Source organism: Apodemus sylvaticus, chromosome 12 (genome assembly GCF_947179515.1).
Source record: "Apodemus sylvaticus chromosome 12, mApoSyl1.1, whole genome shotgun sequence".
Classification (NCBI taxonomy): Eukaryota; Metazoa; Chordata; class Mammalia; order Rodentia; family Muridae; genus Apodemus; species Apodemus sylvaticus.
Genome location: NC_067483.1, coordinates 39,865,649 through 39,888,308, shown reverse-complemented (window position 1 = coordinate 39,888,308; position 22,660 = coordinate 39,865,649). Strand labels below are relative to the sequence as shown.

General features: G+C 52.1%; 1 protein-coding gene across 1 annotated transcript; it reads right to left on the bottom strand.

The window, feature by feature from the left end:
* Positions 1-22,248, bottom strand: Ren (renin). The gene is made up of 12 exons (XM_052201063.1): positions 22,220-22,248; positions 21,662-21,857; positions 18,880-19,015; positions 9,124-9,295; positions 6,133-6,283; positions 5,187-5,310; positions 4,406-4,524; positions 3,505-3,701; positions 1,653-1,772; positions 1,095-1,239; positions 754-852; positions 1-286 (listed from the first exon to the last, which is right to left on the bottom strand). Exons 1-12 carry the CDS (start codon positions 22,246-22,248, stop codon positions 125-127), a joined length of 1,650 nt encoding a protein of 549 aa, XP_052057023.1. The 3' UTR covers positions 1-124.
* Positions 22,249-22,660: the final 412 nt, after the last annotated feature.

The following is a 22,660-nucleotide window of genomic DNA, read 5'->3' as shown; positions in this document are numbered from 1 at the left end:
AGGGGACAAGCACTCCTCAGGGGCCCTGTGTCCAGTGTCCCTATGTTGGGGGCAAGGCCAGACAAGAAGGCCCCTAGGAGCACCAGCTTTGACTTGGCCTAGGGTCACTGGGTGGCAGAGGGCCCTAGCGGGCCAAGGCAAATCCGATGCGATTGTTATGCCGATCGAACTCTGTGTAGAACTTGCGGATGAAGGTGGCACCCAGGACCCAGACAGGCCCGGTGGGTGGAGGGACATCCAGGCCTTGGAGAGCCAATGTGCACAGGTCGTCATTCCTGTAGGGATACTAGCAAGAAGCGGGAGGCTTGCTCTACTGACCACCACACCACCCCTTCCCACCACCAGACGGGAGCAACTGGCTTCAGTGTCTGCCTCCCGCCCCTCCCCCATCCTCCGAGAGTCATCCCAAATCCCAGCCTTCCTGAGGCAAGCAGGCACTGTAGTAGGTTATCAGGCAAAGGGTGTGTCGCTTAGCTTTTGACCCAAAACAAGTCACTGGACGTCTCTAAGCCCAAGAGCATGAAAAGGACGGAGGGCTAGAAAGAGGGCCACTCAGTAATGGAGAGAGGGGGCTGTCACTGAGTCACAGCTTAGCTCCATAATGGACTCTGCTGATCTGCTAGGCGAGACGTGGCCTGGGTATTACGACGGCTAAAGATTCTCCAGGTGACATGAGCCACATTCTGCTAGGAGCTCTGCACATTACACCTGTGCCCCTTCAGTGGCCCCTGCCCACCCTTCTCACAGCCTCACCTGGAGCACGTAGTCCATACTGTTGAGGGTGTAGGCCCTGCCTCCCAGGTAGAAGGAGATGACGGGGAGGGCGGACACCTGGCTACAGTTCACAACATACTGGGGGAGTAAAGAGAGGTGTTGTCAGTGTGGAAGGCAGACTAGAGAGTTCTGGGCACAGTCCCTGGTCACCGTCTATGGGAGACACGCCATACATTCAGGGAGGGAGAGGCGAGCAGGGAAAAGCTTTGTTTCTGACCCAGTGCTGTTTGGATGGTTTGCAGGCTGGAGCCTGGCCATACTGCCGCCACCCCCCCTCACCCCCTCACCCCCTGCCACCCAGCTCCCCACGGATCTCTTACTTCATTTGTTCTCTTCTCCTTGGCTCCCAGGGCTTGCATGATCAACTTCAGGGAGCTCGTGGGGCCCGAGATGTAGGATGTACCGGTGTCTACCACTACCACACAGCCTTCCTCACACAGCAAGGTGGAAGAGCCCACAGACACCCTGCAGAGGCTGCAGTTAGACAGGCAGACAGAACGGACAGACGAGGCAGGCAGGTGGAAGCTGTGAGGCACCCCCCCCCCCCGCCTGTATGTCTTTCCCAATTTAGGGAAGTGACCGGAGGCCACATGAGTGGTCTGGTGTGAACTGGAGGAGAGCTGAGGTGCTATGGAAAAGGCGCTGACTGTCCCTTGCCATCAACACATAGCCTCCAGACGCCACCTCCTTTCCCCGAGACCCCCTCCTTCCCACCCTCAAATCTTCATGCCCCCAGCTTGAACAGAGCAAGCAGAGAGCAGATGATGGCTGTGCTGTAAGGAGTGTGACCCCCCCCCCACACACACACCCCATCCCCATCCCACCGCGATCACACAGAGGCATCCGTTTGGATGGTTGGGAGGGTTACGATTGCTGACCCCTTCATCGTGATCTGCCAGGAGCCAGTCTTGCTGATGCTCACGTAGTGGAAATTGCCTTGGTAATGCTGGGGGTCGCTGCCCCCCAGCACCACCTCGCCGCCCAGCAGATGGGAATCCCTAAGGGAAAGATCAGCCGAAGTCAGAGACACGCCCAGGATGCAGGGGCAAGGGAAAGTTGAGTCTGGTGCAGGGTAGGGCAGAGGGCTTTGGGGTAGAGGTAGGGTTTAGTGCGAAGATGACAAGACTGTAAGCGGCCATCAGGAGGCACACAGACCCCATCACGTCTCCCCTTGCTGGACCCTCACTAAATGTAACAGAAGTATTTCTAGGGATGTCCGTCTGCCCCTAGAAAACCATCTAGTTCAAGGACACTGGGTAGATGCAGACGAGTGGCAAATCGTGCCTTTCTCAGCTGTGTGGGGCAGACTAGGGAGAAGGCAGACATTTAGTGTACCCGGGCCTGATGAGCGGAGAGTGTGGGGGTGGTGGGGATGATTCTGGGATAAGGGTCTGGGAAGTGTGAGAACTTGGGGCCACACGGGGTTCCTCTCTCCACCTTCTTGGTAACTGAGTCACCAGATGGTGAGACCTTGGTGGACACCTGGTGGCTGGAGCCAGGCTCTCCTTCCCAGCCGAAGCTGACCGCACTCACTTTCCTCTCCACATGCACGAGGCTCCCTCAGCCAGGGCTGCCTTGGGCTGGTTTTTAAGGTACTCATAGATAGATGAAGCAGTTTCTTAGAATTCAGCACATACACATGTGCACATGTGTACATGGGGTAGGTGTGCACAGGTTCCGTGCAAGAGTCAGTGACTTAGCTAGATCTTCCTTCTTCCCAGGCCAAGGTGAGCCCAAGGCTTACCAGGCCTGCTTGCGACCTGTTGCTGGATCCTGATCCCTTCGCCCCTGCTTCTGAGCCCCATGCATGTGCTCTCCACATTTTCAGTCCTCCCGAGGCTCTCCTTCCACCCACAGCATTGCTCAAGCATCCTCTAGAGTTTAGAGCACCCATCTCCCTTTTCCTGCTTCTCTCTGGATCTCACCCACACCCTGCCCCACATCTCCTTCCATGTTGAATTTTCCGGAGCAGGCCACATTTTTGTGGAACCCCCCTGCCCCTTTCTGACATCTACTTTTTCTGGTTTCTTTGAAACACAGTCCCAAGACCACTGACTACAGGAGCCTCCGAGTGGAGTCATTTGCTCAACCCCTCTCTTTGCACAGAAGTCTGCTCCAGTCATGATCCAGAGACTCCCACTTCCTCTGAGATTGTTCTAGGCCACCCCTCCCTTCCACTCTCACCACCCTGGCCTCTATTCTCACTCGTAATGATCTTACCTCCAGCTCAGACCATCTTTCTAAGCCCAGCCACTGGCAGCAGATCCCAGCCCTGCAGGGGCGCTGACTACAGCTTCCCCAAAGCTGGCTAAACTGCCCAGAATCCTGGCTTAGAATTGAAAACCATCTGCAGCCTCAGAATGGCGCTCATTGTGTTGTGTCTCCTGTCTCCCCTGCTGGGCAGTAAGCTCTGTGAGGATGGAGGGCAGGGGCTGGCCTGTTCTCTGTGCACCCCTGGCGCCTACCACAGCACATGGTAACAGAGCACTGGCCGGATCAATGAGAGAACAGATAAACAAAGGCGCCAGTGAAGGCGTGAAGCTGGCTGTGTCTGTGTGGCCGGTCCCTGAGGACCGACTATTTGACTTCCATCGTTTCTAATTGGCTAGTGAGGTTCTACATATGGATTGAAGACCACCTAACCAGAAACACGGAAATCCTGGACCAGACTTCTGCAGTTCTCCCAGCTCTCCACCCCTCCCTGGCCTGGCCTTGGAGTCAAAGGCCCACCTGCTGTAGTAGACAGAAAACACTTCCTCCTTCAGCACCCCCTGGGAGAGGATGTGGTCAAAGACAGGGGTGACCCCGTCGACGGCCTGAGCAGGAAAACCCATGCCCAGAACCCCGTCAAACTTGGCCAGCATGAAAGGTATCAGGGGCAGCTCGGTGACCTCGCCAAAGGTCTGGGTCACAATGATTCCACCCACCTGTGAGAAGAACCAGAAGGGACAGAGGTTACTGCCCAACCTTGGCTGGGATCTGCTCCAGATTTCATACCAGGGCAGCAGAGATACACAGGCTCTGCACAGAAGTTAAGGTAAGACTATCCCTGTCAAGTCTATACAGAACCTCTCAAGAATAAAGGCTGAGAAAGAGGTCCTGTCAGACAGGTGACCCGCACCTTCCCAGAGGCCTGCTTTCATGCTAGCCCCACCAGCCAAGGCTGAGGATGACCTCATCGTAACCAGGGCGTCTTTCTGCCCCTCCCCCAGGTCCCACAGGCATGGTGAGAGGGAAGGCGTCATACTGATTTCCTCGGAACCTCTATGTGCCTTTCCTCTGGCACAACAGGGCCGAGAGACGCCAGAACAGGAAAGGCTTAAACACTGGTGGAAAGAAATCGAAACTGCCCTGACACAATCCCTAGTCTCAATACCCCAAGCCTGGCCTCAACTAGCAAAGTTACTAGGAAGGAAACTGTGGGGTTTAGGCACGCCCACATGCAAGTTAGATGCAAAGCCTTGTTCATCAGTGTCAGCCTGTTTGCCTTACTGCAATTGGTTGTCTGAGCTGCAGCTAGAAGCTGCCAAGGAGGTTGTACTTCAACTTCCCAGGCTCTGAGCAGGGCTGGAGTATACCCGACCAGCACCGCATGGGCCCCACGGGTGTAAATAGGGGTGATCCTACTTACAGTTACCACGTCCTGGCTGAGGAAACCTTTGACCGTCCCTGATCCATAGTGGATGGTGAATTCGGTCCCATTCTCCATGTAGCTGGAGGATTCCGAGGAGTCGTAGAGGCTGTGAATCCCTAGCAGAGGGGCCCAGGCCTCAATCAGCACAAGAGCGTTTGACCTACATGGAAGGCTCAGAGGCAGGACAAGGGACATGGCTAGTATGGTTGAAGACATGAGCGTGTGTGTGTGTGTGTGTGTGTGTGTGTGTGTGTGTGTGTAGTTTTCTGAGTCCCCAGCTTGGGGAAAAATGCCTACCAGTAAAGGACGGTGTTTCTTGGTTTTGTCTTATATGCTTGTGCTTTTGAGACATTTGTTTCAAAGAAAGAATTCTAAAGCCATTGCTAACACTGGTATGGTGCCAAAGTGGATTCTGGGCACAAAGTAAGGACTTAGCATGAGGGCATTGGTTTACAACTTTGTTCCTGTCTGAATGCTTAGGACACTGGCAAATGGCCTTCCAGGTGCCCAGGCGCTTCCCAAAGCTGGCTTTATTCATCTTGGTTACCAATTCAGAAAGATGAGAGGCCCTTCCTCTCTCTTCCTCGGCTCAGTGGTGTGGGGCTGAGGGAAAGGAGTTCACAGGTGCAGCAGGCAGCGCTGGGGGAGGGGCGTTTTTTTTTTTTTTTTTTTTTTTTAACAGAGCTGAGGACCGAACCCAGGGCCTTACGCTTGCTAGGCAAGCGCTCTACCACTGAGCTAAATCCCCAACCCCCCCCCCCCCAGGCTTGACTCTTACCACAAGCAGTGTAGAGGGGGCCACACTTGGTGGAGGGCACCCACAGGTTGGCTGAGCCCGTATCAAAGATGACTTTGAAGGTCTGGGGTGGAGTGCCAATACCGATCTCACCATAGTACTGGGTCTGTGGGGAGCAGAAGGAATGTGGGGACCCAGGGCTTGGGGGCCCCGGGTTTGGGGGCCTTGCCTGGTCCCCTTTTTGGCTCTTGGCTTTTATTTTGCTGAGATGTGAGGACTCTGCATTGTCCTCTGCTGTCCTGGGATACAGGAGGCTCACTGGGGCACGGAAGTCTAATCAAAGCAGTTAAAATAGCTGGGCACGGTGTCACATGCCTTTAATCCCAGCACCTGGGAGGCGGGTAGAACTCTGTGAGTTCGAGGCCAGCCTGTTGGGCACTGGTGAGCTTAGCTCAACACCCCTAGCGGAACTGTTTGCACAGGTTTCCTGAGAGCAAAACATCCTGCGGCTTAGCTTGATTCCTGTTTTCCTGCCCAGTGTGGTAGAGACTTCCCAGGTGCCTGACCTATGTCTATGATTGTTTTTTCCTGTTGTTTTTCACCCGGCCTCTAATATATATATTCCTGGTCCCTCAGTAAAGCTTTGGCATTCTCCTTACAGAATGACCCATGTCTGTGTTTTCTGTCAATCCCCCAGGCCTACATCTGATACTTGGTACTGTGGCAGCATAGGTGCTGTCACCAGCCTGGTCTCCATAGTGAGTTCCAGGCTTGCCAGGGATACACAGTGAGATCCTGTCTCAAAACAAAACAAAACAAATAACAAAAACAATCACAACAGCCCCTCCCCACCAGACTTCTCAGCTGTACATAGGAGTTCTATAGGGGGTTCAGGTGCTCTTTGGCTCTCAGACAAACACAGCGTGGAAGGAGTGGGGGCCTGCTAGTCCCAGAGAGAAAAGGAGATAGTGGATGAGCCAGGACTCACATCCAGGTAGTTGGTGAGGACCACAGGGGAAGTAACATTGCTGAAGGAAGACTTCTTGGTGAATCCACCCCATTCAGCACTGAGCCTGGTCATGTCCACTCCCCGCTCCTCCAGGATTTCCCGGACGGAGGGCATTTTCTTGAGCAGGATTCTGCTCCAGGGTAGAGGAAAGAAAACAGAAGAGTCATACAGTATTCCAACATTGGCAGAGCCCAGATGTTGCCTGGCTTTTTGGTGAGTCTATCGCTAACCCTCTCTCATGCAATTACGAATCGCTTTTTGTGCCCTGGGGTTTCTGCAGGAGAATGTACAAGCCTCTTGGATTTACTTATTCTGGTACTAAATAATTCCCAAATCCCTCCTGTTATCTTATTTTAGTTAGATAAGGCAGTTTGTTCACTCATCCAGCATCCATCCATCCATCCATCCATCCATCCATCCATCCATCCATCCATCCATCCATCCATCATTATCATCATCATGTACTGAACACCTTACTCTGGGCCTCACTGTTCTGGATAGTGGCAAGAGGTCTCTTGCCATCTCCTGACCAGCAGGGGAGGCAGTACCACTGGTGGCCTGTAGATGGCAGCAGATGCCCACAGCAGGCTGGAGGATTTGGTGCCCCCCTGGGGTATCACAGAGCCAGGTTGTAGGTAGCCACTGAACCCAGCCTCACTCGGATAGGCCAGTGTTTATAGATTGCCTGTGCACCTCACCTGGGGATTGATGTGTCTTGGGCCTGAATCCCGAGGCACCTCCTCACTTCACATCAGTTATCCTCCAATCATCACTGACTGACGAAATTCAAGAGATTTAATTTTGAACAGCAGCCTGCTGAGCTGCTCCTGGCGGCAGGCCAGCTGCCTGGCACGTGCCCTCCCTCATACAAACCGCATGACAGCTCGCTCCCTGTTTTCCGGCAGAGACACTGAAGGTTCATAGGGATGAAGGTGACTCAGAAATGCCAAACGGAGATAGTCTATGCTCTGTCTGTCTGTCTTTCCTACCTAGGGCTGCCGGGGCCAGACAAGCTTGAAGACTGTTTGAAACTGGGGGAAGGTGCTGCCGCCAGCCCTGGGTCAGGCCTTTCCCAGACATCCAGAGAGCCCTCCTCCTTCTCCAGCGTGAGCCCTAACCTTCCTCCTGGCGCTTGGTGCCCTCACTTCCCTGCTTTGCCCATATTTCACACCTATCTGTGTAATCTCCATCAGAAACGACTTAGTCCTATCACGGCTTACAAGTATTTCCACTTTTATTTTAGTTGACCCCAGCCATTCCACCAGATGGGTGTGTTTTATTTTTCCACTCTACAAAGAAGGATATATATATATCCAAAAGGGTCTATTCCCTGCCATTTCCTGAAAAGACCCAGGCTTTGCTGTACTTTACAGCCCTTCCTGTTTTAGAAAACCCCTTTCAGCACTCAGGAGGCAGAGGAAGGCTGATCTCTGTGGGTTTGAGGCCAGTCTGGGCTATATACTGACTTCTAGGCTCCATAGTGAGGCTCTGTCCTGAAAGAAAAAAAAACCATAAAGCCCCCTTCTATTCCTCTCCTAGGTCTTTAGTCCTTCAAGGCATGACCCGAGCCCATACTAGATGCTGTCACCAAGGATGCCAGCCCATGCATGGGTCCATTTCCCCTGAGTGCCCCCCACAAGCCTAGCCTACGGGGATAGCGGAGATAGAGGCACCTGATGCTGTGGGCATGCTGTGTGGTTCTGAGCTTCCTCTGAACTCTCCATCCTCTGGCACCTTGATGGTTCTCTTGCCCAGTCACAGCTCAGGCTAAGTGAGCTGCCTTCTGCTTGGAGGCTGGACTTTGTGTGTATGTATGTAAGGCAATGGCCTTGAGAAGAAAGCCCATTGCTCAGCCCCTCAAGGAGACCTGCACAATTCTTTACACGGAGCAGGTAGCACAGAGTCCCACGCCCTGTAGCAGATCTCACGGTTCCTGCCGTATGCACATGCGCTTACTTCCTTTGGCCTTTGTCCTGGTGGAGGGGGTGTGAGGGGTAGGAGGTGGAGGGGGGATGCTTGAAAGCAGAAACCTCTTATCACACTCTCAGCTCAGCAGTTGCTCCCTGCAAACCTGGAATCAAGGGGGCGGGGCTTTGGGGCGGGGCTTTGGAAACAAAGACCAGGGAGGCCCTCAGACCTTCCTCGAGGACACCTCAAGTATCCCCATCTGCAAAATGGGCGCTGAGGTCTGGGAGACTCGATTTAGGATGAAAGCAACCCACCAACTCTAAGTACCAAGCAGATTCACAACTCTTACCAATCTTTCAGGACTTCCTCATCTCCGTCCGCAGACCGTTTCTGGGTGAGCCTTCTCCTAGACTTGCCTCTTCCCTGCACCTGCCTCAAGAAACCTTGTTCCCACAGCCCCGGAACTGCGCTAAATGAATGTTTCATCCTCCCTGCATGGGGCTGCCAGGAGCCTCCCCTCTACTACACTCCGTGACAATCCATGCTGTGGCCGTGGCTTCTGTCCCCATTCCCTGTGCGTACGGCATCCGAAGCTCAATGTATATCATCTCACCAGCTCTTCAGAGCAGCCCACGGAGCCGGCTCTGTTACCCTCCCGCTTTAAAATGGCGCACAGAGGATTGGTGAGCTTAGCTTCATCTGCTGCTAGTGAAGCAGAATTTAACCCGGGAAACTAGAGGAGCTGCAACTAACTTGCCCCGGAGCCTTAGCAAGCACGCACACGTCCTCCTCCGCCATTGCACTGGGAGCTTAAGGACCAGGGATGTTGTAACCAACCGTCTGAGTTCCCCATCCTCTGGATGAGACTCCAAAGAAAACCCTCCCAGGCCTAATTATTTATGGCGGTGTAGCTTTGGGTTTAGTTGCTCAGATTGTCAGAGCAGGATCAGACATCCCTGACTCACTGGCCAGAAGGACTGGATGACCCGACAAATCGAAAGCTGAGAGCATTAGTAAGATGCCAGTTCCTGTACCCTGCCACCCCTTCTCTGCCCAAGTTACCGTCCAAAGGTAGCGGTGTTTGTCGGGAGACCGAAGGTACAAGAATTCCAGAGTAACAAGAGTGCCCAGAGAGGCATCCTGCTCCCGCCCGTCTGGTTCATCCAAGACTTTCTAAGAGCTGTGTAGCCCAGACCCCCTGAGCCTTCTTTTATACACACCCACAGGCTCTGCTCTGATTTATTACCCCAGGGCCCATGGCGGGGCAGCCCTCATAAATCCTAGCCCATGAGACCAAGCTAGGTGGGTGAGGGATACGCAGGGCCCGGATGCAGAGCAGTGGCAGGGGTGGAGTGTGGGAAATATGACTGAGCCCAATGACACTAGAGTCCCTGTTTGGCCTGGCCCTGCAACCTCTAGCTTAGACAGAGGCTGATGAGGGACTTGGTTGTTCAAGCATGGGGTCAGGGTACAGACAGCACAGACCCTGGCTTTGAACCTCCCACTCGGACCCCACCACCTATGCCCTTGAGCCTGCTTCTTTTATGTTAACCTTCACATCACCTCTGGCTGGCTCCTCCTAGGCTCTGCCCCAGTCGTCCATCTTGATCATGGGTGATTCCTTTTGGCTGCTGTCTAGTGGGGAAAGTAACATCTCATATAACCTCTGGCATCGGGAAGTGAGGTGGGGTATCCCCTCCTGGCGTTAGTAATGGCGGAGAGAAGAGTAACTCTCAAAAAAAGGGGCTCTCGAGGGCAGCTGGCTTCCAGCTCACTCCCTCCTACTGGCCCTTCACTCCCTTAGACCTATCTTTCTGCCCTGCTCCTTCCTTGCTGTACCCTCTCAGAAGCCTGGTAGCACTATCTAAATGCACCTGACCCCTAGGCCCCAGGCTGGCAGTACTGATTCTTCCTAAGGTGCCCACTCTGCCCTTTTCCCTGCCTAGTTCTCAAGGACCACTCAAATGGCCCACCAATTCCACAAGGTAATCCTGACTGCCATAGACAGTCTTCTGCTGTGGCCTCTCACCCTCTGAGAGGTGTGACCACCAGGGTGTCGCCTCCATCTCTTTGCAGCCAAGTGATGTGTGAGCCCGAGCCTCTTGGCCACAATGGAGTTTGCTGCTTATCAAATGCAAGAACTAGTGAACGGCGATGAGCACGGGAAAGCCCTAGGTTCTACCAAGAACTTGTTGTGTGACATTGAGGTTGGACCCCTCTCTTCTCCTCTCTCAGCCCCCATGAAACAGCTGAATGGACCCCAAGGACAGTCCTGGCTCAGATGCACCAGTGTTCTCAATGTGTGTCTTGAGTGTGTTTCTGCTGGGTCTGGACAGCAATGACAATGAGAGAAACTGATCTTGGTCTCTAGCTGTGGACTAAGAAATGTGTTCTTAGCCGGTGGCGCACGCCTGTAATCCCAGCACTCTGGGAGGCAGAAGCAGGCGGATTTCTGAGTTTGAGGCCAGCCTGGTCTACAGAGTGAGTTCCAGGACAGCCAGGGCTACACAGAGAAACCCTGTCTCGAAAAAAATCCAAATCCACACACACACACACACAAAGAAATGTGTTCTTACCTCAGAGACAAACACCTTTCCAAATGTGAGGCCCCTGAGAATGCTCAGATATCTAGGGATGGTGGAGGACTTTTGAGAATGCTCCCAAAGGAGATGATGCCTTGAATAACAAGCATTGATTATGCACCAGAATTCCAGAGGGTTCTATGTCTGTCTGTCTGTCTGTCAAGAATTCACTTAGCATTTGTTATATATCATGTTCATGGCCAGCGGCTGTAGGGTTTTGTTTTGTTCTTACTTATTTGCTTGCTTATTTAGACAAGGTCTAGCCCTGGCTGTCCTTGAACTTACTCTGTAGACCAGGCTGCCCCCTAACTTGCAGAGATCCACTTGCCTCAGTCTCCCAAGTCCAGGGATCAAAGGCATGCCCCGTCATGCGTGGCTTAGATGCTAGAGTTGACAAAAATAACTTGTGACTTGCAGATCAGGGAGCCCCGGAAGAAGGACCATTGTGACAATGGCCAAACTCCAGGTGCACAATAATAAGGGAATAAAGACAGGAAAATACACATACAGCTGTGCTGATGGCCAGTATGTGTCAGGGACTTCCAGAGGGCTCCCCCAAGGAAACCCCATTTGGGTTGCACGAGCAACGAAGAGCCAGAGGGGGAAAGAAAACAAGAGTCAGTGAAAATGTGTAAAGAGCCTGGGGAAGAGGACAGAGGACGCGGTGATGTAAGGCTCTGAAGAGAGAGGGAGACCCTACCCTGGGGCGCGGAGGTGAATGTCTACTGTGTAGCAGGCACTACTATAAGTGGCACATTCAATGCCACAGTGCCTCAGGTGTTGGACAGGTTCAGGTAACTTGTGTAAAGTCAGAGTCAATAGATTAAGCAGGAACGCAAAGCCTATTACTGGGCTGAGCAGAGTGCCCAGCAATCCGCTTTCACCAAACGCAGCGAGGAGCCTCTGACGGCTAGGAAGGGAACGCTGTAATCAACACATTCTGCAAAGGTATCCTGGCTTTGTGGACTCGCAAGGACTTGGGATAGGTCCAGGGTAGCACGGCCCACGCAGGTAAGAAGACCACAGCACTGGGGCTTGCCTGTGGATGGGTGTGGACATTAGAGGATTTGGAAGGAATCTAGGCAGTGAAATCTGCAAGGCCCAGTAGTACGTGGGTGTAGAGGATGGGGGAAGCGAGTGCATTGTATGCATTGGTGTTTTTTTCTGCATGCTTGTCTGTGAGAGGAGGCCAGATCTTGTGAGCTGCTATGGGGTGCTAGGAATTGAATGTAGGTCCTCTGGAAGAGCACTGAGTGCCCTTAACTGCTGAGCCATCTCTCCAGCCCAGGGATTGCTTTTTAAGGCACCGTGCCCCTTGCTTTCAGAGACAAAGTCTTTCACTGGCCTGAAGCTTGTGATGTAGACTGACTGGCCGCAAGACTTGGAGATCTCTGGGCGCACGCCTGTAATCCCAGCACTTGGGAGGCAGCACGCAGGTGAATTTCTGAGTTCGAGGCCAGCCTGGTCTACAGAGTGAGTTCCAGGACAGCCAGGGCTACACAGAGAAACCCTGTCTCAAACAAACAAACAACAACAACAACAACAACAAAAAAGACTTGGAGATCTCTTCTTGTCTCTGCCTCCTTGGTGTTGGAATTCCAGATCTGTGCTGCAATGCCTGGTTTGGTTTTTGTTCTGTCTGGGTGTTTGGTTTTTTGTTTTTTAGTGTGGGTTTTGGAGATCAGACCCATCTCCTAGCACTTGAGTATCAGTCAAGCATTTACTGAGCTCCTCCCCAGCCGCTGGTGGCGGCTTCTCAGGATTCAGAGCTGTGTTAGTCCAGACTGAGATGGGTTGAAATGGGGGGTGCTATGGTGAGAACGTGCCCCGCCCACTTCAGCATACAGGCCAAAAAATAACTACTACAATTCTGTTAAATATATACATATGGTTGGTTTTTTGTTGTTGTTTCGTTTTTGATTTTTGAGCCCAGGTCTCCCTATGTAGTCCTGGCTGTCCTGAAACTCCACAGGTAGACCAAGCTGGCCTTGAACTCACAGAGACTTGTCTGCCTCTGAGACCTCCTAAGTGCTGGGACCAAAGGTGCTTGCCACCATACCCTTAGGTGACTTCTAACAGTAACTCAATGACCAACAGAATGACCAAGATTAGAAGGAGATGGAGTAGCAGTCACGGCCATCCCAGCCCCCACCCTTGCATGCCCACCTCTCTTGAGGAAAGGGAGAAGCTAATTACTCCGCACAGAACCCTGGGAGTGAGCGACCCTTCTCAGGAGCAGAAGGAAGGCTGTGTGGGAGAAGTTGGCTTGCTTGGCGTTGGGAGCTGATGATCATCCTTCTCCCAGAGGCTGTTGTGCTCTCCAGCCAGGAGGCAAAGACTTTGCTGAGAACTGGGGATGTGCTGAGACTGGAGGCTGGGGGAAACATCAAAGGCTTTGAAATGATTGTGGGGAGGGGAGAGGCTGACCTTGGAAATGAGAGGGTTTTCAGGGCTGGAGATGTTTAGTGGCGGGAGCCCAGGGCTGCACCAGCCTGCCGGGTTCCTACTCCCTTAACGTTGTTCTGGGAACACAGTTGCCATTAGAATCTTACTTAACAGAGTAGCTGTGGCTACATGCAAGAACCCTCAGGATTGAGCCTGCTGACATTCCTTAACAGAAGAGGGAACTGGGGCATTCGACCTTCCCCTGAGATTCCAGCTGCTCCTTCCTAGACCTCCCTCCCAGATGTAGGTGACTCTGCCCAAGCCACACCTGGCTATGAGGTCTCTGGAGGTGCTAGGCACATATTGAAGGTGGACTGAAAGAGATGCTTGTCCATGCAGCTCTGGGGATGTCTCATCTGTACTTCAGTGAGACCCTTTGATGGTGTGGTAAGCCCACTAAATTTATCGGTTCACCAGTCTGTGCTTTAACGGAATCATACTTGGCCTGTTAGTGGCTTACCTGGGGTGTCTGAGTTAGGGTTTTACTGCTGTGAACAGACACCATGACCAAGGCAACTCTCATAAGGACAACATTTAATTGAGGCTGGGTTTACAGGTTCAGGGGTTCAGTCCATTATCATCAAGGCGGGAACATGGCAGCATCCAGGAAGGCATGGTGCAGGAGGAGCTGAGAGTTCTCCATCTTCATCTGAAGGCTGCTGCTAGTAGAATACTCACTTAAATCCCACACCCACAGTGGCACACCTACTCCAACAAGGCCACACCTTCTAACAGTGCCACTCCCTGGGACAAGCATATGTAAACCGCCACACGGGATGAGCAGATGTTTGTTCATCCAGGAAAAGATCATGTAACAATGACCAGCTGCTTAGACACAGACACAGAGACAACAGGTGGCTGGCTTTACCCAGTGATAAGAAATGAAGGAATGCTGGGTCTTAGTGAGATTTAAAGAGAGGTTTGAGACTGAAATGAAGCCCAGTCTGGTCTCAAAGTCATGATCCTTCTTCCTCTGACTTAGCTTGTCAAGTACCAAGATGTCTGTCACCGCACCCAACACAAAATATTGTTGTCTGGAGAACTATGGGCCTACAGAGGGAAGTGCAGATAGGACAGGATAAGCCGAACTTGAGCATAGTGGCTGATGAGAAGAGTGAGTCGCAGCGTGGTGTTGTTGGAGAATGTGGGAGCATTGGCTAGTCTGAAGGTGGAGCGGTATCTATGGGAGCACTGGCTAGTCTGAAGGTGGAGCGGTGTCTATGGGGGCACTGGCTAGTCTGAAGGTGGAGCGGTGTCTATGGGGGCACTGGCTAGTCTGAAGGTGGAGCGGTGTCTATGGGGGCACTGGCTAGTCTGAAGGTGGAGTGGTGTCATGTGCTAAATATAGACTTGGTTGTGGGTGATGGCTGAGATGAGCAGAGGTGAGGCTGTTGGGAATGGGACATCCAAGGAGGTAGAGAATTCTACACCGAACGTCCAATGCACATTTAAAGGTGAGTTTAAGCCTTGAACTTGTGACTTTTGTTGCCTCTGCTGTTTCAGCATTTCCTGCTGGCATGCGCTATCACGGTCAGCCACTCAGAGACTGAGGAGGTCAGGGTCCAGCCAGGTCACCATCTGCGTGGTTAGTGACGTCACTGGGGAGGATTGCAGAAGGAACAGGGTGGGGGAAGTCTGCAAGCTGGGAGCCAGAGTCAGTGATAAATGACGGGCAGGACCTACCAGTTCAGTCACAACAGCGTGAACGAGTGGAGAGGGTCCAAGAAGAGAAACAGGGCTAGAGGCCAAGGTAGTCTCCTGGTGTCTACTGCGTCAGCCGGGGAGGCAAATGGACCGGTGGCCCCAGGGACACGAGCACAAGCCAAGACCCAGAAGGACAATCACTGTCCTAACTCACAGACAGTGGGAGTGTGATCACCCAGGTAGTGGGGCCCTGCCCCCGAAACTCACTCTCCGTATCCCAAGGCCCCTGCTGATGTAGGGGAGTGACTCAAAACTGACACTGCCCTTTTCCACTATGGCTGTCAGCCGTCAGCCATTGCTGAAGGAAGTGGCTGGCTCACCTACCTTTTCGTCCCTCTGTTCTTTCCAAGCCTTAGAGGAAAGGGAGCACGCATGAGGAGAGAACAAACGGGAAGGGACCTTGGTGACTGGTGATTGACAGGGCACAGCCCCCACCAGTCCCTTTGATTGGGCTATAGAATGCTGTGACCCCTTAGCAGCCTCATGAAGTAGGCACAGCTCCCCCTGTTCAGATGAGGATGCTGGTGCTGTGGTGGGTGGGGGAGGGGAGGGCAAGCTGAAGGCTCTGCTCTGTAATGTTCCCTGTGGCTGTGGGTGTGAGGATGTGTGTACGCTGACGGAGTCAAACGAGATGGACGCTGGGCTTCTACTGTGGGGCTTTCCAAGGACCAGCTTGTGGTTTAATAATAAAGATGTAGAGGCATCTATCTAGTTTATGCATTTGCATATAGAGAGCAGGTAATGGGCCGTGGAAATGACAGTATCAATTATCCTGCCAGCACTTGGCTCTGTCAGCCCAGCAAATGACAATAGAAAACACAGGGGCGCGCCTGCATAGCCATTGATGCAATACGTGTGTGTGTGTGTGTGTGTGTGTGTGTGTGTGTGTGTGTGTGTGGTGTAGGTCATCCCATCAGGTTTAGCCTGGCAAGAGAGAGTGATTATATATATAAAATCACTCTCTTAGTTAGGGTTAGGGTGAGATATGGACTCTTCTAAAGCCAAGGCAGGACCAGGGGCCCACTGAAGGCAGCAGACCTGGGCCTCGGGGGACCCAGCACCCTGTCTCCCCAGCACACACAGCCTCATTCCTGGAATCCATCATTGCCTCTTGCCGGTGTGTACGGCACACCTCCACCATTTGGCCAGCAGTCTATACAAGTGTGAATGGAACGTGTGAGTAGTTTCACCAGGGGAGAGACACCAGGCAACATGTGCTCACTATCAGCTGTGGAAGAGAGGGAGCGCAGAGCGAGATGCCAGGTGGGCACGTAGCCCAGAAATGGCAAAGGCTTCTATTTATTTTTTAAATTAAAAAAAAAATCAGGGCTGGAGAGATGGCTCAGCGGTCAAGAGCACTGACTGCTCTCCCGAAGGTCCTGAGTTCAAATCCCAGCAACCACATGGTGGCTCACAACCATCCATAATGAGATCTGATGCCCTCTTCTGGAGTGTCTGAAGACAGCTACAGTGTACTAACATATAATAATAAATAAATCTTTAAAAAAAAAATCAGTCTATGTGTGTGAGTGTTTTGCCTGCATGTGACTATGTACACCACATGCGTGCAGTGCCAGAGGCCAGAAGAGGGCTTCGGATCTCCAGGAACTGAACTCACAGAGGGCCATGAGTCACCACGTGGGTGCTGGGAACTGAACCCAGGTCTTCAGCAAGAGCAGGAAGTGCTCTTAAGTGCTGAGCCATCTTTCCAGCTAGACAATGTCTATTTTTGCTCCCTTTGTCTCCACCTTAACACAGTACCTGGCAGTGGAGTGCTAGATATGATCGCCCTCTGGAGTGGACACTGGGGGCCACCCTAAGCAGACTGTTGAGGACCTAGAAGTGACATGAGCCAGGATCCTGAGACCAGGTCTAGATGACCATCAAACCCTCCTGAGAAGCTGCAAGGGGACTCCCCAGGGTGACCTGAAGCCCTTGCTGGACTTTGACAAGAAAGACTGGGCCAGGTGCTCTTGTGCAGCCCAACAAGGCAAGGTAGAGGCCTGGGAGGCTTGGCAGGGAGGCCTTGGGCCCGCGTGAAGGAATACGGATGCCTGGAGCCATGTGAGTTCCCAGGGACCCCCGATGGTCACACGGAGGCTGGTGCGCAGAGCCTAGGAGGCTTCCCAGGTGGGAGAGTGTGAGCTGACCGAGGGCTTTCCAGGGATCCGGTTGATTCTGGTTTGTCTTGACCCAGCCCATTGGCCTCTGCCATTTCCACTATTGGGGAGGGGGTAGTTCAGATGGACTCTCTTTACCTCAGGACTTGGACCTTTTGGCATCCTGGATCATGGGACAGAGAATGTTCAAGACTCTTACCAGGTCATCTCCCAGGCCCTCAGTACAGGGGTCTGACTCTTCTCATAGAAACTCCCTGTGATGCCATTCTAGGACCAAGCTGTATCACGTCACCTCGAGGCTGAGGTCAAGGAAGGGGCAGAGGAGAGGATTTTGTTGACCCCACTCTCTGCCCATGGGGCAGAGTGGATGTGAGAACCATGCGGGAGAAACATAAATCTAGCTGAGCGCAGCCTTCCCCTCTGTGCTTGTAGGCCTTGGTCAGTACAGCCAGGACTCGGGGCGGGGCTTTGACAGCCAAGGAATCTCTCCACAGACAGAGATGTCAAGGCCTGGTCTTTTCCTGGTTCTAATCCAGTCCGCCTCTGTGATAGCAAGAGACTGATGTTTGGGTGGGGGCTGTGGTGGCCTGGAGACACTGGAATGGATGGATGGAGGGACAAGTCTGCTTTGTGGTTTTCAAAGGGACTAGGATTCTCTCCTGGCTGTCAGCATGTAATGTGACACCTGTCCAGTGACGTTAGTGTGTGTGTGTGGGGGGACTCATCTTTGTAAGGCTTGGGAGTCAAATGTCTCTGGGCTAGCCCTCTCTTTGCTCATAAATAGCGAATGGATATAGAGAAGACAGACAGACAATATCCATGGCTTCCTCCCTATGCCCCCCTCCCTGTGCCCCTCCTCCAACCACCTACTTTATTTCCCATTCTTGCAAGGACCCAGCTGGCTCTTCAGAAATGTTTTAATCATATAGGGATGCGGGATGCTGAACTCAGCAGAGATAAGCCACAAGGGCCTTGAGAGAGAAAGGCCCGGAATAGAGCTGCAGAGCCACCCAGGGTTGCCTCGTGGGGGTGGATCTAAGGATCGATAACTCAGGGGCTCAGGCAAGGTGTCGTGGTGATTGGGACAAAACCTTGGGACTGGGATGGAGGTGGGGGTGGGGAGAACCAGATATTCTAGTCTATTCATGGTGGGGACCTTGGTGGTACAGGGATCTTTGGGACCTTGAAGCAGTGACCAGCAGACACCGAAGGTAAGTCTCACGAGGCCTCAGGAGCTCTAGGGGTTTGAGGGGGGGAGGAAAGGGTTTTTAGGGAGCAAAGAAGTGGTGGGGGAGCCTGGTGGAAGGTTCTGAAAAAAGTGCATTGTTCAGTTTAACAGAGCCTGACACTGCCTCCGACACGGGCGAGACAGAACACAGACTCTTCCCAATCTCCATTGGGGATGTTTGGTATTGAAGGAGTTGGGGGGGGGTCAGTTTACAGAGGAGGATGTGACAGGAAGTGATTAATGTCTAGAGTGAGGGCAATGGTGATGCAGGGTGGATGTGGAGGGAGGGGACTGGGGATGTGAGCTGAGGGTCTCCAAGCAGGAGATTGGCTAGGAAAAGAAGGGACTGGCTCAGCTGTTAAGAGCACTGGTTAAGACTGCTCTTCCAGAGATCCTGAGTTCAGTTCCCAGCAACCACATGGTGGCTCACAACCTTCTGTAATGGGATCCAATGCCCTCTTCTGGTGTGTCTGAAGACAGCAATGATGTAGTCATATACACAAAATAAACCTTTAAAAAATAAAAATAAAAAGTGAAACAAACAAGAAAGGTAGTCAGGAGAACTGGTGCCAAGGACATGAGACGGGGAGGCTAGTCCTGCCCCCGCAGTGGTGTAGCATTCGAAAGAGCAGGCCCTGCACCCGGACAACACTGTGGAGCCAGCCCTGAGACTCTGAGAGACATAGAACTGGCCCCGCCCCTTGCAGGCTGCAGCACTTGGAAGAGTGGGCTCTCACACCTTTGCCGGGCCGCACAGGAGCTGTCTTTGGACGTGTGGGTTCGAGTGGGCTGGTCTGAGAACGCGTGAGACCTGCTTCCTTCCTGCTGACGGCAGCCTGGGGTGGCCTAACTGGAGTGGTGCTGGAGAGCGCCCTCTGGTGGTGCAGATAAGAGGAGAGCCTGCATGCTGACCCGCTCAGCTACAACCCAGGCCCGGATCCAGGGCTCTGAATTGGTCCACCCCAAAATCTGTATCATCTAGGAACAGCTGGGATGCATGAAAGGGCCTAGCCTGCTGATTAAACCTGCCGGATCTCCATGACACAGCGCAACAACAGGATAATCAGGAGGAGTTCCGATGAGGATCCAATATTGATGGTGTCACAGAAGCCAGAGACCTCAAACCAAACCAATGACTTATGGGAAGAACATTTGCAAGGGAAGATGTATGGACAGTGGGGTGTACTGTGGGACCACAGCTTCCATGATGGGAGGTTTTCTATGCTTTGTTTCGTTTTGTTTATTTTTGGTTGAGGTTGGAAGGGTGAAGGTTGGTACAAAGGGACTGGGGTGCATGATGTGAAACTCACAAAGAATCAATACAAAGGTCTTTTTTAAAAAAGCATTTATAATACAACCCAGCACTGCCAAGTCCTGTCCATACTCCCAGCCCTGCTCCCCAAGATGCTCTCCTCCCTGGCCATCCTGCTCCAGTGGATCAGGAGGCATCTGTACTCCTGAACGTTATTAATTGACCTCTCACAGTAGAAGAGGTTTTCTCTCATTCCACCCTCCAGGTTTTGATGAGACAAAACCGCGCGCGCGTGTGTGTGTGTGTGTGTGTGTGTGATTTTTGAGACAGAGTCTCTATGTATTCCTGGCTATGCTGGAACTCACTATAACAACCAGAGTGGCACTGAACTCACAAAGATCTGTCTTCCTCTGCCTCCTGAACGTTGGGATTACAGGCGTATGCCACCTTTCTGGTTAAATGTGTTTGCTTGTTTGCTTGTTTGTTTGTTTCTGTGTATTACAGTTATCCCTGTGGCATATGCTTTTCCTTAAATCCACCACTAATGCCCCCATAGGGTTTTCCACGATCCTGTAAACTCTGCCCAGATGCTCCAAAGCCCTTTCTTTTTGGTCGCAGCCCCTGGCGTCTGGACACTAGTCTCACAGGGCTTCTCTTTGCTGCTGTCTTCCATTGGTTGTGGACTTGAGTTTCCACCCTTGCCTGAGCACAGGCTCTCAGAGTTCCTTGAAAAGAGTCAGAGAAATAAACATTTCTGGGCCTGGTGGGTCAAACATCTCCACACTGCACTCACTCTAAGTAGTTTGGTTGCAAACTGAATTCTAGATTAGAGCTTGTTTTCTGGAGGCAGAAGATATTCTAGTCTGTTTTGATGTCTGACTTCTAACTCTCTTAGGAAGGTTTCCATCCTTGGTGACTGTCTTTGCCCTCTTACTCCTGGTCAAGGCTATCCCTTGCCTGTGGGTCTGGGGTGGGGAGCATGCTTGGAACAAAAGTGGGGTCAAGGCATGTCCAAACCCTGGAAATCTCTTCCTGAGATGGGCAGGTGTAGGATCACCACCACTCCTCCCTGCCCTGGGCCTGCATGTCACAGCACACAGAGACCTGAGCCCCCACCTTTGCAGCCTGGTAGCCAGGTTAAATGTCCTCTCTCCTTATAAGGACAAGCCCAGCAGCATCTGGAATTCTTCCTTATGCAAATCAGGTATCCCCAGCATCCTGGCCTGGACCAATGATGTACCCTCTCCCCAAAGGTTTAAATAACATTCATTTTCCTCCAGTTAAATGAGCTGTTGGATGAGACCTGCTTCCCACTCACCGGTTGCCTGAGGTCTCCATCACCTGAGCAGTTCCAGCCTTGCTTCCCACCGGCCTGATCCCAGTAGTCCCTGCCTTGCTTCCCCGGCCTGATCCTGAGGGATCCTGCCCTCAGGGGAGGGGGATCGGATCCAGAATGACACATGGCCCATGGCCTGGATGATCTAAAGCTTCTCTTCCGGAAGTCTTCCAGGTGTCATTCTGTGTCTTTCCTTTGTCCCTTCTCTTCCCAGGACTAAGGATTTGGCAACTTCTGCTTTTCTAAGATTTTTATATTTTATCTCCTGGTTTCTTTTTGTTCATCTGCCTAGCATTCCTTAACTGTATGTTTCAACTTTTTTTTTTTTGCTGCGATGTGTTTAACTTCCCAAGTTTTTGATCTGCCTCTTCCTATTTTTAGCGTATCTTCTATATTTTTGTAGATGCAAATTTTTCTCTTATCTCTCCCCAGTAAGATATTAATTATAGAATGATTTTAAATACTATCTTTGAGATGAAAAGGTTCATTGCACAAAAATGAAAATATACTTAATACTACTGAGCTGCCCACTCACCAACAGTTATGACGGTAAATTTCATGTTTTAGCTATACATTAAAAATGTCCAGTGGGCAGTGGTGGCGCAGGCCTTTAATCCCAGCACTGAGGAGGCAGAGGCAGACAGATCTCCAAGTTCAAGGCTAGCCTGGTTTACAAACTGAATTCCAGAACAGCCAGGGTTATGCAGCAGAGACCTTGTCACACACACACACACACACACACACACACACACACACACACACATCCTCTACCCTTTCTGCAGCATCTGTTTTCTCTGTTCACTTTGGTCTTCTTGGGCTTTCTTGGGTCTCCCATGCTACCTTACTGCTCTACTCAGGGTTAAGAGCCAGGTAGAAGGGCCTGGAACCTGCCCTAGCAATACTCCCAGGCGAGCCTGTCCACTGTAGGCTCACCGGTGGGCGTGTCCGCTGTAGGCTCACCGGTGGGCGTGTCCGCTGTAGGCTCACCGGTGGGTGTGTCCACTGTAGGCTCACCGGTGGGCGTGTCCGCTGTAGGCTTCCCGCAGCATTCTCTGGAGCATTCTCCAATATTGGAAGATCTTTTTCCCAGGTCTTGTCAACTCCTGTCCCGGAGATAAACCTTGGCTTCCTGAGCAGAGAAAGAGAAGACCTCACCTAAGAATCCACACAGTCCCTCTCTACAGCCACCCATCTCTGCCGGGACAGGGCACCTCTCATGCAGTCCTCAGGAGAGAAAGCTTCACCTCTTCCAGGAAGGGTACCTTACCAGCAGGGCAGGCTGGGTGTGTTGGCTGGGGGTAAGCAGGCAGAGTGCTACACCCAGGAAGCCTAACAGCTACTTATGGAATTTTCAGCCTGTCCTCCCGTTTGCAGACCAAGCTTCATGCATCCATACCTAGCGCTTCCCATGCAGAGGCATGGTTCTGCGTGTGAGTCAGGACCTTAAGTTGGTTTTGTGGTTGCAGCATCCTTTGCTCTGACGTTCCCTACCATGCCCCAGGTAGTTCCGTCTTCAACATCTTGTCATTATTTCTCTTCTTTTTTAAGTTTTGTTATAATTACCTTTGTTACTTATGTGGGAGGTGGGGATTGCGTGGGCATGACGTGGCTTAGCTGTGGAGGTCAGAGGTCAACACTGGGGAGTCAGTTCTCTCCTTTCTACCGTGCAGGTAGGTCTCAGGGATCAGACTCGGGTTGTTAGACTTGGTAGCAAGTCCCTTTGCCCACAGAGCCATCCAGCTGGCTCTGTTTGTTAAGTCACATTATCTGTTTATATTCCTTCTTGAACCTTCTCTCTGTCCTTGGGAGTCATGGTGATTAATCTTCATTGTCAACTTGACCAGATTTTGAGTCACCATGGAAACCCACTTCTATGTGTCTGGGAGGACATCTCCAGAGAATCTTAACTGAGAAGCTAAGGCCTGCTATGAA

What these genes read in the sequence shown, in the direction of transcription:
- Ren (XM_052201063.1), bottom strand. Translation starts at nt 22,248, where the DNA reads ATGTTGAAGACGGAACTACCTGGGGCATG. An exon ending in ACGGAACTACCTGGGGCATG is followed by an intron (nt 21,858 to 22,219) that starts GTAGGGAACGTC and finishes TTCTCTGCTCAG; the next exon opens with GAAGCCAAGGTTTATCTCCG. An exon ending in TACAGCGGACACGCCCACCG is followed by an intron (nt 19,016 to 21,661) that starts GTGAGCCTACAG and finishes CTGCACCACCAG; the next exon opens with AGGGCGCTCTCCAGCACCAC.